At 39.7% G+C, this 13,289-nt stretch overlaps 1 protein-coding gene across 9 annotated transcripts in view; it reads right to left on the reverse strand.

Moving 5' to 3' along the window:
* The window catches only part of pclob (piccolo presynaptic cytomatrix protein b), a 103,826-nt gene that overhangs the window by 70,721 nt on the left and 19,816 nt on the right, over nucleotides 1–13,289 (reverse strand). For all 9 annotated transcript variants that reach the window (XR_013821475.1, XR_013821476.1, XR_013821477.1 and 6 more), the window contains exons 7-15: nucleotides 12,222–13,112; nucleotides 10,388–11,842; nucleotides 9,100–9,927; nucleotides 8,193–8,987; nucleotides 7,258–8,001; nucleotides 6,303–7,124; nucleotides 5,379–6,218; nucleotides 4,067–5,116; nucleotides 334–1,434 (exon numbers count right to left, since the gene is read on the reverse strand). Coding sequence is in view for 5 of the 9 variants with exons in the window: in XM_079873784.1 (XP_079729910.1) it covers nucleotides 334–1,434; nucleotides 4,067–5,116; nucleotides 5,379–6,218; nucleotides 6,303–7,124; nucleotides 7,258–8,001; nucleotides 8,193–8,987; nucleotides 9,100–9,927; nucleotides 10,388–11,842; nucleotides 12,222–13,112 (8,526 nt within the window). In the remaining 4 variants the exon portion in view is untranslated. The remainder of the gene's footprint in view (nucleotides 1–333; nucleotides 1,435–4,066; nucleotides 5,117–5,378; nucleotides 6,219–6,302; nucleotides 7,125–7,257; nucleotides 8,002–8,192; nucleotides 8,988–9,099; nucleotides 9,928–10,387; nucleotides 11,843–12,221; nucleotides 13,113–13,289) is intronic.

The raw sequence follows: 13,289 nt of genomic DNA on the forward strand, positions 1-13,289 counted from the left end.
GGCTGATTAGTCATCAATACATAAGAGCTAAAACACAAGAAAGACATCAAAAGAGCTTATTCTCTAGACACCTTCAAATAGGCTGCATTTGGGACTCCCAAAGAGAGTCTGAAGTATTTCAGTGAGGATATAAAATTTAATTAGAAATAAAATCAAACTAAAATGTTAGCCATGACCCCATCCATCAAATTTCTAACCTTGTCACACTTATTGGGCTTATCCATCTACTAAAGACACATATTAAAAATAATGATGAAATGGACAATAATTGACACGATTCCTGTAAAAACCAGCAAAAAAGACTTAAAAAGAGGTAAATAGTCAATAACTCACCTCCGCAAGGTGAGGCATGGGGTTAAATCCACAGAGATGACATACCACACTTTTACATTCAGTGCAGGTGTTGAAATTAGGAGGGTCCTTTGAGCCCATGTTAAGATCCACTTTACAGAGTGGGCAGGTGGATGGGTGATCTACACTTTCAGGATGTTTTACTAATTTATCCTGTATAGTTTCATGTTTATCATTTTCTGAAGTAGGTATCCCAGATACTTTGTCTTCATTGAGCTGCTCTGGTTTCTTTTCAACAGGTGACTTTGTCTGTTTTGCAGGAGGTATCTTGTTGGGTTCTGTTGCAACAGATCCTTTGCGAGATGTCGGCGGTGTCATCTTGGCAGAAGCCACAGAGCTTTTACGGGAAGCTGGTGCTGTGGTAGCTTTACCAGACTCAGTAGAAACCGTGGAGCCTTTCCGTGAAGTTGGTGGTGTTGTGGACGGCTCATCTTGAACAGCTGAAGAGATCAGATTAGATGCTGAGCTAAAAAATGAGGATCCAAAGCCCAGAACTTTCCCAGAAACAGCAGAAACTGACTGTGGTGAGGGTGACCGAGATCTAGCTGTTTCTGTCAGACCACCAAAGCCACCGAAGAACTTCCCTGTGGTTGACTCAGATGATTTAGAAGCAGGCTGTGCTTTAGGACCACCTAATCCAAAACCAAAGAAATTTGATTCCTGTTTTGGGGGTTTGACCTCGGTGGGTGGAGCAGATTTTACAGGAGTGGTTGTATCTTCGAGTAGCTGTTGTTCTATTTTCACAGGCTCTGGTTGATTATTATTTTGCTTTTGAGGTTCTTTTCTAGGGACGATTATATCAGTTGTCTTGGCATCAGTGCCTGTCTTTTGTTGAGGGCCTGGAATTGAGATCTCTTTCTTTATTTCCTGAGCAGGAGGTGCTTTCTTTTCAGCTGTGGCTGTGGTGGGCTTCTCATCAGGTTTGGACTCAACTTGTGCTGTAGCTACCTTGTCAACTATGGAAGGAGTTTGGTTGTCCATCACTAAGGGAACTGGCTGAGGTATCACTATGGGACTTTCAGATGTATTTATTCCTGCCTGTGCCCGTTGTACCTGGCAACTTAGGCAGAGCCATTCCTCAACCTGCAATAATTATAGGACAGTCAATGGCAATAAGACACACATCCTCTACTCAAATGTTATGTTTCTATCTAGAAAACCTAATAACAACTAAAAACAGCTGCTTCATACATTTATACAATAAAATAAATGACCACTTAAATTCATGTCATTAAGGGTGCTTTCACACTGGCAGTTTAGTTCGGAACGGGGCACGGTTCGCATGAAAAATCGCTAATGTGAATACCGAAGCCGAGACTACCTAGAGGAGGTGGTCTGAGTTCGGTTGCACTCGAACCGTGCCGTGTGTAAAGCAACACGGACTCGGGTGCATGCTTGTTCAGGAAGTAAAATAACCTGCGCATGCGTTTTAGCTGATTATGGTGTATTTAGTTAAATAAAACACATGTAAGGGGTGATAGGGTAGATGATTTACCTTGAGAGTGAGCCTGCATTGTATTCACACAAACTCTCCTCAAAAGAGTCTGTTTGCCAACAGCAATAAGCCACCTTACGCGACACAGACACAGTAAACCTGTGGTGTTCACTCAGCTGTGCATAATAGCACCAAATTAATAAAAAACACAATATATTGACCCGCGTTCTGTTTTCCATCATACGCCATGCACGTTTGCGATGACGCAAGATGCACGCAAACGTAAAAGTGTTTGATAAAATCAAGTTGACTGTGAAACCAGACCAACGCTGCGGGGGGTGCCAAGAACAAACGCGCCCGGGCTCGGACCGCAGCAAATGAGCCCAGTGTGAAAGCCCCCTAAGATTGACTGTGTGACAGTTTTTTCTACCCTTACTTTTATCTTTTAAGTAAAATTCAAAGAAAAAAAGCCAGTGAGGGTCAAATACTGTTGTTAAACTTATTTGTATACTACATAATTACACAAACCAACTGCCTCAAGACACACTGCTACAGAACATGTCTTGGGAATTGCAATGGCTTGCCACATTGACAACATGAATACAAATTACCTCTCTTAATAGTTGTTTTTAAAAACAAAAGACAAATAATCAATTAGTGGAAAAAAAGTCAAAGATATTCTGTACTTAAAAGAATTTAAAGTAACCACAGATAGCAAATAAATGAATGTCTTGGTTTAGATTTTTTGGGTTTAGATAAATTATATTAATTAATTTCATTTATATAGTGAAGACTGTTATTTTACATTTGAGTATTCAATTTCTGTACCTGAATACTGTTAGATTTACCTGAAAAACATAAAACACTGCTTATTTCAAATGTATCTGTCTTCTATTATATTTATCTATGCTTGTAATTTTATTTTACTATTTTCTATGCAGATTCACTCCCCTACAAAATCACCCCAATTATTCTAGAATGATTTAATTCTTTTCAAATAGAGCTATTCAAATTATCTGGTGAAATAGTTTTTATATAACAATTGTTCAAATTACCTCTCTTAATAGTTGTTTTTAAAAATAAAAGACAAATAATCAATTAGTGGAAAAAAGTCAAAGATATTCTATACTTAAAAGCATTTAAAATAACCACAGAAAGCAAATAAATGCATGAATGAATGTCTTGGTTTAGATTTTGATGTATTTGGTATAGGGCTGCACGATATATCATCGACATTTTAGCAGGATGTGCAATATCAAGTATAAGGGTCGTAGTTTATCCATGATCCGTACAAGCCAGCTGTCCCCCAGTTTGGAATGCATGCTATTCACGGATTCATTTCAAAGTTTAACCATCATAGAGTGAAAGTTTTCATTTGCATGTGTTTTTAAGCAACAAGAGCAAGAGTTCTCGCACGCTGTTTTATGTGCGCACACACAGAGCCAAAATCAGTTCTCTTTCTTTTGAGTTTAAACGGACACGTGCACACAAAATGAAGTCAAAATGCCCGTCTTGGCGAGTATCCTTGTAAACACAGTCGGTTATGTGTTGTAAACAAAGAAAGAAAACGAATATGTGTAATTTATATTAGGGCCACGCATTCGTCTTAAAGGGACAGCAGCCTAATATACATGCAGCTGTTTGTGTCACCAATGGTGATCAAACAACAAAAGAGAAAGAGAAAATGATTTGTAGCTTTAACAAAGCTAAATTATATTAATTAATTTCATTTATATAGTGAAGACTGTTATTTTACATTTGAGTATTCAATTTCTGTACCTGAATACTGTTAGATTTACCTGAAAAACATAAAACACTGCTTATTTCAAATGTATCTGTCTTCTATTGTATTTATCTATGCTTGTAATTTTATTTTATTATTTTCTATGCAGATTCACTCCCCTACAAAATCACCCCAATTATTCTAGAATGATTAATTCTTTTCAAATAGAGCAATTCAAATTATCTGATGAAATTGTTTTTATATCGAAATATATATCGCAGAAAAACAAAATATTGCAATGTAATTTTTTTCCTAATTTGTTACTTCTAATAAAATGCAATAAGTAGTTATATATTACATTTCATTTTTTTTTTTTTTTTTTTTTTTTTCAGAATGCCATTTAGAATGCCAGTTTTTCAGTTAGCCAGTTTTTTGTAATATGATGACAATGCAAATTATACAGGCTCTGTAAATATGTATTGATTGTTGGAGTAAATAACAACAAGAATGGAACATGGATCTTAAACATGTTAAAAAGTAGATGTCAAATGTTTTACCTCTGTTTGATTAGGCAGTGGATTAAATCCACATTGGCTGCATACTGTTGTCTTGCATTCAGTGCATGTGTTAAAATTCTTGGCATCCTTAGAACCAATGTTGAGTTCCACTTTGCATAATGGGCAATTGGTCTTGACTTCTTTAGGATCAGGTTTTTGGGGTGGTTTGGGTGCTGTGACTTGCTTAGTTTCTGTTTTTTTCTCCACTGTTTTTATTGCATCTTGTGCTGCATGTGGTTTAGTATCTCCAACAGGTGGAATATTACTAGAGTCTGGTGCGACTGCAGATCCTCTGTGAGATGAGGGTGGAGTAGTCCTAGCAGACATCTGGGAAGCTATGGATCCTTTTCGAGAAGTTGGTGGTGTTGTGGAAGGCTCATCCTGAACAGCTGAGGTAATCAAATTAGACGCTGAGCTGAATATAGAGGATCCAAAGCCCAGAACTCTCCCAGACACGGCAGAAACAGACTGTGGAGAGGGTGAGCGAGATCTAGCTGTTTCTGTCAGACCACTAAATCCAAAGAGTTTCCCAGTGGTTGACTCAGATGGCTTATTGGAAGCAGGTTGTACCTTAGGACCACCAAATCCAAAACCAAAGAAACTCTGTTCCTGTTTTGGTGGCTCTGCCTTTGGAGGTGGAGCAGATTTTTCTGGAAACTTGTCAGACTCTTTTAAGAGTGTGTCAGTCTCTTTATCTTTCTTTGGATCTGATGTTTCTTTCTTCTGAGAGGATGTAGGTTGTGCCTTTATGTGACTCTCTGGTAGTTTTGGTGATTCTTTCTTTTGGACATTCACTGAAACAGAGCTCTTAGTTTTGTCAGGGATGGCCGCAGCTTGAATCTCTTTCTTTTGGGTTTCAGCAACATCAGAAACCATGTTGGTTGAAACTAATGATGGTGGCCCTGGTGTTGTACTTTCTGGTCTTGGATGCAGTGCTGTGGTATAGACATTGTCAAGTTGTTCATGGGTCTTTATTTTAGAAGGTCCTTGTGGTTCCATTCCTTTTAATGCTCGCTGTGTCTGGCAGTTCAGACACAGCCATTCATTGGCCTGTAATTAGAGATTAAAAATTATTTCTTGAATTCTTTCTTCCATGACATGGATGGAACATTTACATGATATTGATTTTTCTTGGAAACGACTAAACAAAATGGCACTGTATTATAGGTAAGTAAACACATTTGCTGCATTAAAATAGTGTTATCAACAGTTAGTTTAATTGCTTCTATTGCTCTCCTCATTTGTAAGTCGCTTTTGATAAAATTGTCTGCTAAATGATTAAATGTAGTTACCAATAGTAGTATTCACTTACCTCTGTTTGATGGGGAGTTGGGTTGAATCCACAGAGGTTACACACTATGTTCTTACACTCAGTGCAGGCATTGTAGTTAGGAGTGTCCTGTGAACCAACATTAAGATCCACTTTGCAAAGAGGACATGTTTTGGTCTCTGCTTTAGGAGCTACAGCTGCTACTACCAAAGCTTCAGGTTCTTCCGTAGCCTGTTGCACCTGCTTCTCATCTGTTTTTTCCTCCTTTGGTTTTTCTGTTATATGTGCTTTTGTGTCAACAGTTGGTGGAACTTTTTGAGAAGTTATAGATCCTTTCAAAGAAGCAGATGGTATTGGTGCAGTCTTTGCAGATGTTTCAGATGTTGAAGCCTTTTGAGTAGTTTGTGGCAGTTTTGAGGACTCATCTTGAACGGCTGAGGAGATTAGATTAGATGCAGAGTTCAAAAAGGAGGATCCAAAGCCCAGAACCTTCCCAGGGACAACAGTACCAGAAGGCTGAGGGGATCCAGATCGAGCACCACCAAAACCAAAGCTAAAGAAACCTGTTTCCTCTTTAGAAGGTTCTGGTTTCTGTGGTACAGCAGATTTTGAAGGAGAAGGATCAAGTTTTGGCATTTCAGTTGGTTGTGTTGCAGATTGTGTGGGTTTGTTCTCTTGATTCTCTGTAGCAATTGAGGTCATTTTCTTCTCAGTGACATCTGGCTTATTTTGTGGAGAAACTGAAATTGGAGTAGGTATGATAGCCTCCTTTTTTTCCGGTATTGTTGGTTGAGATGCTTTGCTAACCTGGGGCTGTGGTTGGGTAGAGGGAAATCCTTTTGCTTTCTTCTCCTGGCAGTTCAAACACAACCATTCCTTAACCTGTAGGATAATAATTGGGAGAAATTAAGGAGAAATTAATGCAATAACTCATGTATGTGCAACTCACAAAAAAAGTACTCTTACCTCATTTTGATGTGGCATGGGATTAAATCCACAAAGATTGCACACCGTGTTCTTGCATTCAGTGCAGGTGTTGTAATTCAGAGAATCCCTCTTTAAGTCCACTTTACAGAGTGGACAGGCTTTTGGAAGCTCCAAGGCTGGTTTGTTAATTTTCACATTAGTGACTGGTTCTTTGGACATTTCATCTTGTGGTTTATTCTCCACTGTCTTCTTTTTTTCATCCTGTTTCTGTACAGCAGTAAGTTTGGCCTCTTCTGCCAGTTTAATGTTTTGTGGGGCTTGTGAAGCTTCTGAACCTTTTCGAGAAATTGGTGGTGTTGGTGTTGTCTTAATAGAACCTTGGGACACAGTGGATCCCTTACGAGAAGTTGGTGGAGTTTTGGTGGAAGACTCATCCTGAACGGCTGAGGATATCAGATTAGATGCTGAACTGAGGAAGGAGGACCCAAAACCCAGAACTTTCTCAGAGACAGCAGACTGAGGAGAAGGTGACCGAGACTGAGCACCTCCAAAGCTTAAGAAACCAGACTCTTCCTTATTCTGTTCAACTTTATATGACAGAGCAGGTTTGGAAGGAGATTCATCACCTTTAGACTTTTGAGCGTTTGTTTCAGGAGTGATTGTAGGTTTTTTAGTTTCTGCTGTAGGTTTCTTTTCCTGCTCGGCAGGAACACTCTGCTTCTTTTCTGGAGAAGGTTGATCTTGTGTCACTTTCTTTTGTGGAGATGCTGGTTGTATTTTGTTAGATTGTGATTGTGGCTGAGAAGGGGGAGGTCCTGAAGTTCTGTTTACCTGGCAGGTCAAGCATAGCCACTCCTTCACCTGTTGATTATTTTAAAAAGTGAATTAAACCATTAAACATAATTTAAGGCAAAAGCTATACAAATAAATTCCTAGTTGCATTTTTAAAAGAGCTTTTAAACACATAATTGTAAAATACATTGACATATGGTACCTCGGTTTGATGTGGATTGGGATTGAATCCACAGAGATTACAAACAGATTTCTTGCAAGAACTACAAGAGTTATAGTTCTGTGGGTCCTTCCTAAGGGTTTCTTTGCAAAGTGGACAGTTTTTTGAAAACTCCTCTGGACCATGTGGAGGTTTGGCCAGTTGAGGATCTGGGGTTTTCTCTACTGGCTTTTGTTCTTGCATTGATATAGCAGCTGGCTTTGATTCTTTTTCAGGTAGTTTTTGTTTAGCATCCTGAGGAGCAACTGATCCCTTCCGAGAAGTGGGTGGTGTTGGTGTAGTCTTATTTGAAGTCTGTGAAATTGTAGATCCCTTGCGAGATGTTGGTGGAGTTTTGGAGGATTCATCCTGACCAGCCGAAGAGATCAGGTTAGATGCTGAGCTGAGGAAGGAGGATCCAAAACCAAAAACCTTATCAGAGACAGCAGTTTGAGGAGAGGGAGACCGGGAACGAGCACCGCCAAAACCAAAGCCAAAGAAACTTGACTCTTCTTTAATCTGTTCATCTTTAGGTGGTAAAGCAGAATTGGAAGGAGAAGTATCAAACTCTTTCTTGCCTGCCTCAACTATAACACTTGACTTCTTCTCTGGAGAAGGTGAGACTAAAGTTTCTTCTTTTTGTGGAGATGCTTTTGGAAGTATTTTGTTAGATTGTGGTTGTGGCTGACCAGGGGGAGGTCCTGCAGTTCTCTGCATCTGGCAGGTCAAACACAGCCACTCTTCTACCTGTAGATCATAAGAAAGATTACATTCAAAAAGAGTCACATATGTACTGTATTTGTACCACCTTTGATCTAACAAAATTTTAACCATATGTTTACCCTTATCTCTGTCGTTTAAATTACGAAATATGTACACAACAATTGTTTTGTACAAAACGAGTGCCTTTACATGTGATAACTATAAAACAGACTTACTTCAGTTCGATGTGGATTAGGATTGAATCCACAAAGATTGCAAACAATGTTCTTGCAAGAAGTGCAAGAGCTGTAGTTCTGTGGGTCCTTCTTGAGGGTCTCTTTACAGAGTGGGCAGGTTTTTGGAGGCTCCTCTTTTACTTGAGCTTGTAGAAGTTTGGATGGTTGAGCATCTGGTGGCTTTTCCTGTTCTTTGTTTGGTGTAGACGTTGGCTTTGATTCCACTGCAGGTGGATTTAGTTTAGTGTTCTGTGGAGCTACTGATCCTTTTCGAGAAGTGGGGGGTGTTGGTGTGGTCTTGTGTGAAGTCTGGGAAACTGTAGACCCTTTGCGAGATGTTGGTGGAGTTTTAGAAGGTTCATCCTGGACAGCTGAGGAGATCAGATTGGATGCTGAGCTAAGGAATGATGAGCCAAAGCCTAGAACTTTCCCAGAGACAGCAGACACAGTGGGCTGAGGAGATGGTGACCTTGAATGAGAACCACCAAAACCGAAGCTGAAAAAATCGGAATCCTGTTTAGGAGGTTCAGGTTTAGATGGTTGATCAGATTTGGAAGGAAATACATCACTTTTCTGCATTTGAGATTCTGATGTAGGTTGTTTTGAATCTGCCAGATTCTGTTTGTCTTGTTTCCCAGAAGCATTCAGTTTCTGATCCTCTGCTACAACACCCGGAATGCCTTGTTTTTGTGGTGATGCAGTTGGAAGTAATTTAGTAGTCTGTAGTCCAGGTTGCACAACTGAACGTTCGGGAGTTCTCTGCATCTGGCAGTTCAAACACAGCCACTCCTTCACCTGTAGGGTGATGATTAAAGGTAACCATATTGTGAGAAACAAAGACCACTACATACATACATACAAACATACATACATACATACAAATCTGTAAAGTTAACTTTTTTCTCACCTCGGTTTGGTGTGGCATTGGGTTGAATCCACAGAGATTACACACAGTGTTCTTGCAATTAGTACAAGTGCTGTAACTTGGTGGATTCTTTATTATTTCTGTCTTACAAAGTGGACAAGTTTTTGGAGGCTCTGATTTGTCGTCATTCTTTATTATTACAGCTTTTTCCTGAACTTTTGTCATTTTCTCTTCTGGTTTCTGGTCTTTCTGCTTCTCTTCAACAGATTTAGCTACATGTTTAGGTGTCAAATCAGCTGATCCTTTCTGAGAAGTAGCTGGTGTTAATGTAGTCTTCACAGGAGTTTGAGAAGCTGCTGAAACCCCCTGTGTTGCAAAAGGTGTTGTGGAGGATTCATCTTGTACAGCAGTGGAGATAAGATTAGAAGCTGAACTCAAGAGGGAAGAACCAAACCCAAATACCTTCCCAGAAACACTAGGAGCAGCAGGTTGGGGAGATGGTGATCTAGAGCGTCCAAAACCAAAAAAGCCACTCTCTTCTTTTGTGGATGCAGTCTTTGTCAGTGCACTAGATTTTGTGAATACGTTATCATCCTTCTGTGCTGGCTGCACTGGGCTTTTGATGTGCTGCTGCTTAGGTGACTTCTGTGTTGATGGAACTGAACTGTCCTTCGTAGACCCTGGTGTTGTACCTGCAGATAGATCAGTCTTTTCTTTTGCAGTGGCATCTGTGGAGTCATGAAGTGGCTTCTTCTGTGGAGGAGCAGGAGCTGGTGTCACTTTCTTTAGTGGTGATAGCGGTGGAGGTACTTTGTGAGCCTCAGCTTGCGCTCTTTGCATCTGGCAGTTCAGACATAGCCACTCCTTTTTCTGAAACAACATTCCAATAATCAGTTTGAGACTGAGCAGGCTTAAGAATGAGCATCAGCATATGCACTAGCACTGTGGTCATTTATCACAAAAAGAAGAACTAGAATACTAAAAAAAAGCATTTCAAATTTGTATCTAATAATATACAAAACTATATTATGTTACTATATTTAAAAAAAATAAAGTAACAATACACATTTAACCATATATTGATATGTATTATAAATTAAATGTATATTAAGTTTAGAAACCTTTAAAAAGTTTTGTGGTGTGACAAAAATATTACAGTATATACTATATACCTATATTTACCTATATCTTTAATGTAATAAGAGGTTATAAATGCTGGTGCCCATAATGTCAAATACCCAAATACTACTACAGTACTAATAAAATAATAATTCTAATAATGTGAATAAGGTGTTTTTTTATGTTCTTCAATGTAAAAAAGGCTGCTTACCTCTGTATCGTGGGGCATAGGGTTAAAGCCACATAGAGTACACACAGTGTTTTTGCATGCGGTACAGGTATCATAATTGGGAGGCTCCTTCTGCAAATCGACCATACAGAGAGGACAGGCTTTGGGAAGTGATTTAGTGGACTCTGTACTTGTTGTTTCAGGTACAGCTGTATCTTTTGTTACTGATTCAGTTGTTGACTGTGCCAGACTGACCATAGATTTCTTATCTGTTTTCTGCTCTTCTATATTTTCAGGATTTACTTTTTTGTCATCTGAATGATGCATTTTAGGAGAGGCATCAGATACTTTTTGGGAAGTGGGAAGTTTGCTGGTCTTGAGAGATGTCAGAGAAACTTCAGAGCCCTTTCGTGAGGAAGGTGAAGTGGTGATCTTGTCTGAAGTCTGGGAAACAGATGAGCCTTTACGAGAAGAAGGTGGTGTTGTAGTCTTAGCAGATAGCTGGGAAGCTGTGGAACCTTTGCGAGAAGTGGGTGGTGTTGTTGAAGGCTCGTCTAGAGCTGATGAGATCAGATTACTTGCTGAGCTAAAAAAGGAGGAACCAAATCCTAAGACCTTTCCAGAGACAGCAGATGCTGCAGGTGGAAGTAAAGGAGATTGGGATCTACCTCTAGACACTTCAGAGGACACAGGCACAGCTTCATCTTCCATCTTTCCTTGTTCTTGTTGCTGTGGCATAACTCCTTTAGTGGTTTCTTCACCCTTCTCTGCAACCTTATTTTTTGTCCCATCTGTATTGTCAAGATTGTTTTTAGAGTTTACTGCAGCTTCAGACCCCTTTCGTGAGGCTGGAGGAGTCATTTTAAAAGATGTCTGCGAAACTGCAGAACCCTTGCGAGAGGAAGGTGGACTGGTATTAATTTTATCGAAGATTTGAGAAACTGCAGAACCTTTGCGAGAGGTTGGTGGTGTCTTATCAGAAATTTGAGAAGCTGTTGAAGCCTTGCGAGAACTAGACGGTGATGTGAAGGATTCATCTTGAACAGCCGTCGAGATTAAATTAGATGCTGAGCTTAAGAAGGAGGAACCAAATCCTAGAACCTTCCCTGAGACAGCAGAGACAGCAGGCTGAGGAGAAGGGGATCGAGATCTAGCTCCACCAAAACCAAACCCAAAGAATCCAGATTTGTCTTGTTGCGGATCTATTTTTTGAGATTCTGAATTTGTAACTTCTGCAGTATGCTGTTGCTTTCTTTTTGTTTCTTGGCTGGGTTGTTCGGTTTCTTTTGAAGTTTGCTTATTGTCTTGTTTCCCTGCTAATTCTGGTTTCTTATCCTTTTGAACTGTATCTGCTGGAGGATGTGGCTTGTTCTGTGAAGCATCTGGAGTGGGAATATCCATTCTAACAGGTTCAAAATTCTTGGCATGTGACTGAAGCTGCACAGGAGGAGGTTCTGGTGCTTTCCGCATTTGACACACCAAACAAAGCCACATCACCTGTAGTTTGTAAAGCGTAATGTATTAATAATTTTGCAACTTAAAATTACATTGTGTATATTAAGCAAGCTAAATAGCATCCAACAGTTCAGTGGACTAAACCACAATGCTTATTAACTTGCAATGTTCCAAGGTAGCTCAAATTTAGAATAAAGAAGAGATAAGCATTACAAGCTATCCTGTCAACATGAAACTGTTTATGCAAAAACTGCATTATGATGCCAATATTGTAGAGATTTTCATTTAAGTCAGCATCAACTCAAAATTGACACTATTTATTCTCTTAATGCATGTAAATGCACCTCCGTATCATGCTGAATTTAACAAACCAAAATATTGTTTTAAAGAATTTTTCAACACAACAGTAGTATTTACTCACCTCATTTTGATGGGGAATGGGGTTGAACCCACACAAGTTACATACAATATTTTTGCATTCAGTGCAGCTGTTGCATTGATCTTTCTTGAGCTCCACCTTGCAAAGTGGGCAGACCTTGGGAAGAGGCTTGGATAAATCATTTGGTGTCTCTGATTTATCCTCGTTCACTTTATTTGATGACTCCTTAGCCTGTTGAAGTAATTCTGTCTGCTCCTCTTGTTTCTGTCCAATTGAATGTTTAGTATCTTTACTACGTAGAGCTTTCGGAGAATCTTGGATGGTCTCAGAACCTTTTTGTAAGCTAGATGAGGTGCTGCTGTTGGACAATGACTGAGACATTGCAGAGCCTTTACGGGGGGAGGGGGGAGCTGTGGTTTCGGAAACTGATGAACCTTTGCGGGTGGTTGGTGGTGTTGTGGAAGGTTCATCTTGAACAGCTGATGATATCAGATTAGAGGCTGTGCTAAGGAAGGATGAACCAAAGCCTAAAACTTTCCCAGGCACAGCAGAACCAGCAGGCTGAGGTGAAGGAGACCTGGATCGCGCCCCACCAAAGCCAAAACCAAAAAATCCAGACTCCTCTTGATGAGGTTGAGCCTTTGGTGGTAGTTTGGTTTGTTTTTCTTGAGGCTTGTCCAATTTCATCTGCTGTGAGGTCTTAGGTTGATTCAGCTGTTGTGGTGAAACATCAGTGGGCTTCTTTCCCCCAACTACAGCTATTTTCTGACCAGTACTGGTGGCTTCCTCTACGTTTTGTTTCTTCTGCATGGATTCTAGAACATCTTGCTGCTCCTTTGGCACTTGGACGACTTTCTTAGCTTGAGCTTGCTCTGCATTGGAAGGCATTGATGCCCGCTGAACTTGACAGGTCAAGCAAAGCCACTCTTTTGCCTGCCAACAAATGAGAGAGGCTGAGAAACTCCAGACAAAATTATTTTCACAAAGGTTTATCTTAAACAAATGTTAAGAAACACAGATTTGATAATACAAACATTTACATAACAATTTTGGTGAACTAGCTGTGGAATGATAATATTGTCAAAGGTATTTTCTATTAAAGGTTAAAAC

This window comes from Squalius cephalus (genome assembly GCF_949319135.1).
Source record: "Squalius cephalus genome assembly, chromosome: 6".
Taxonomy (NCBI): Eukaryota; Metazoa; Chordata; class Actinopteri; order Cypriniformes; family Leuciscidae; genus Squalius; species Squalius cephalus.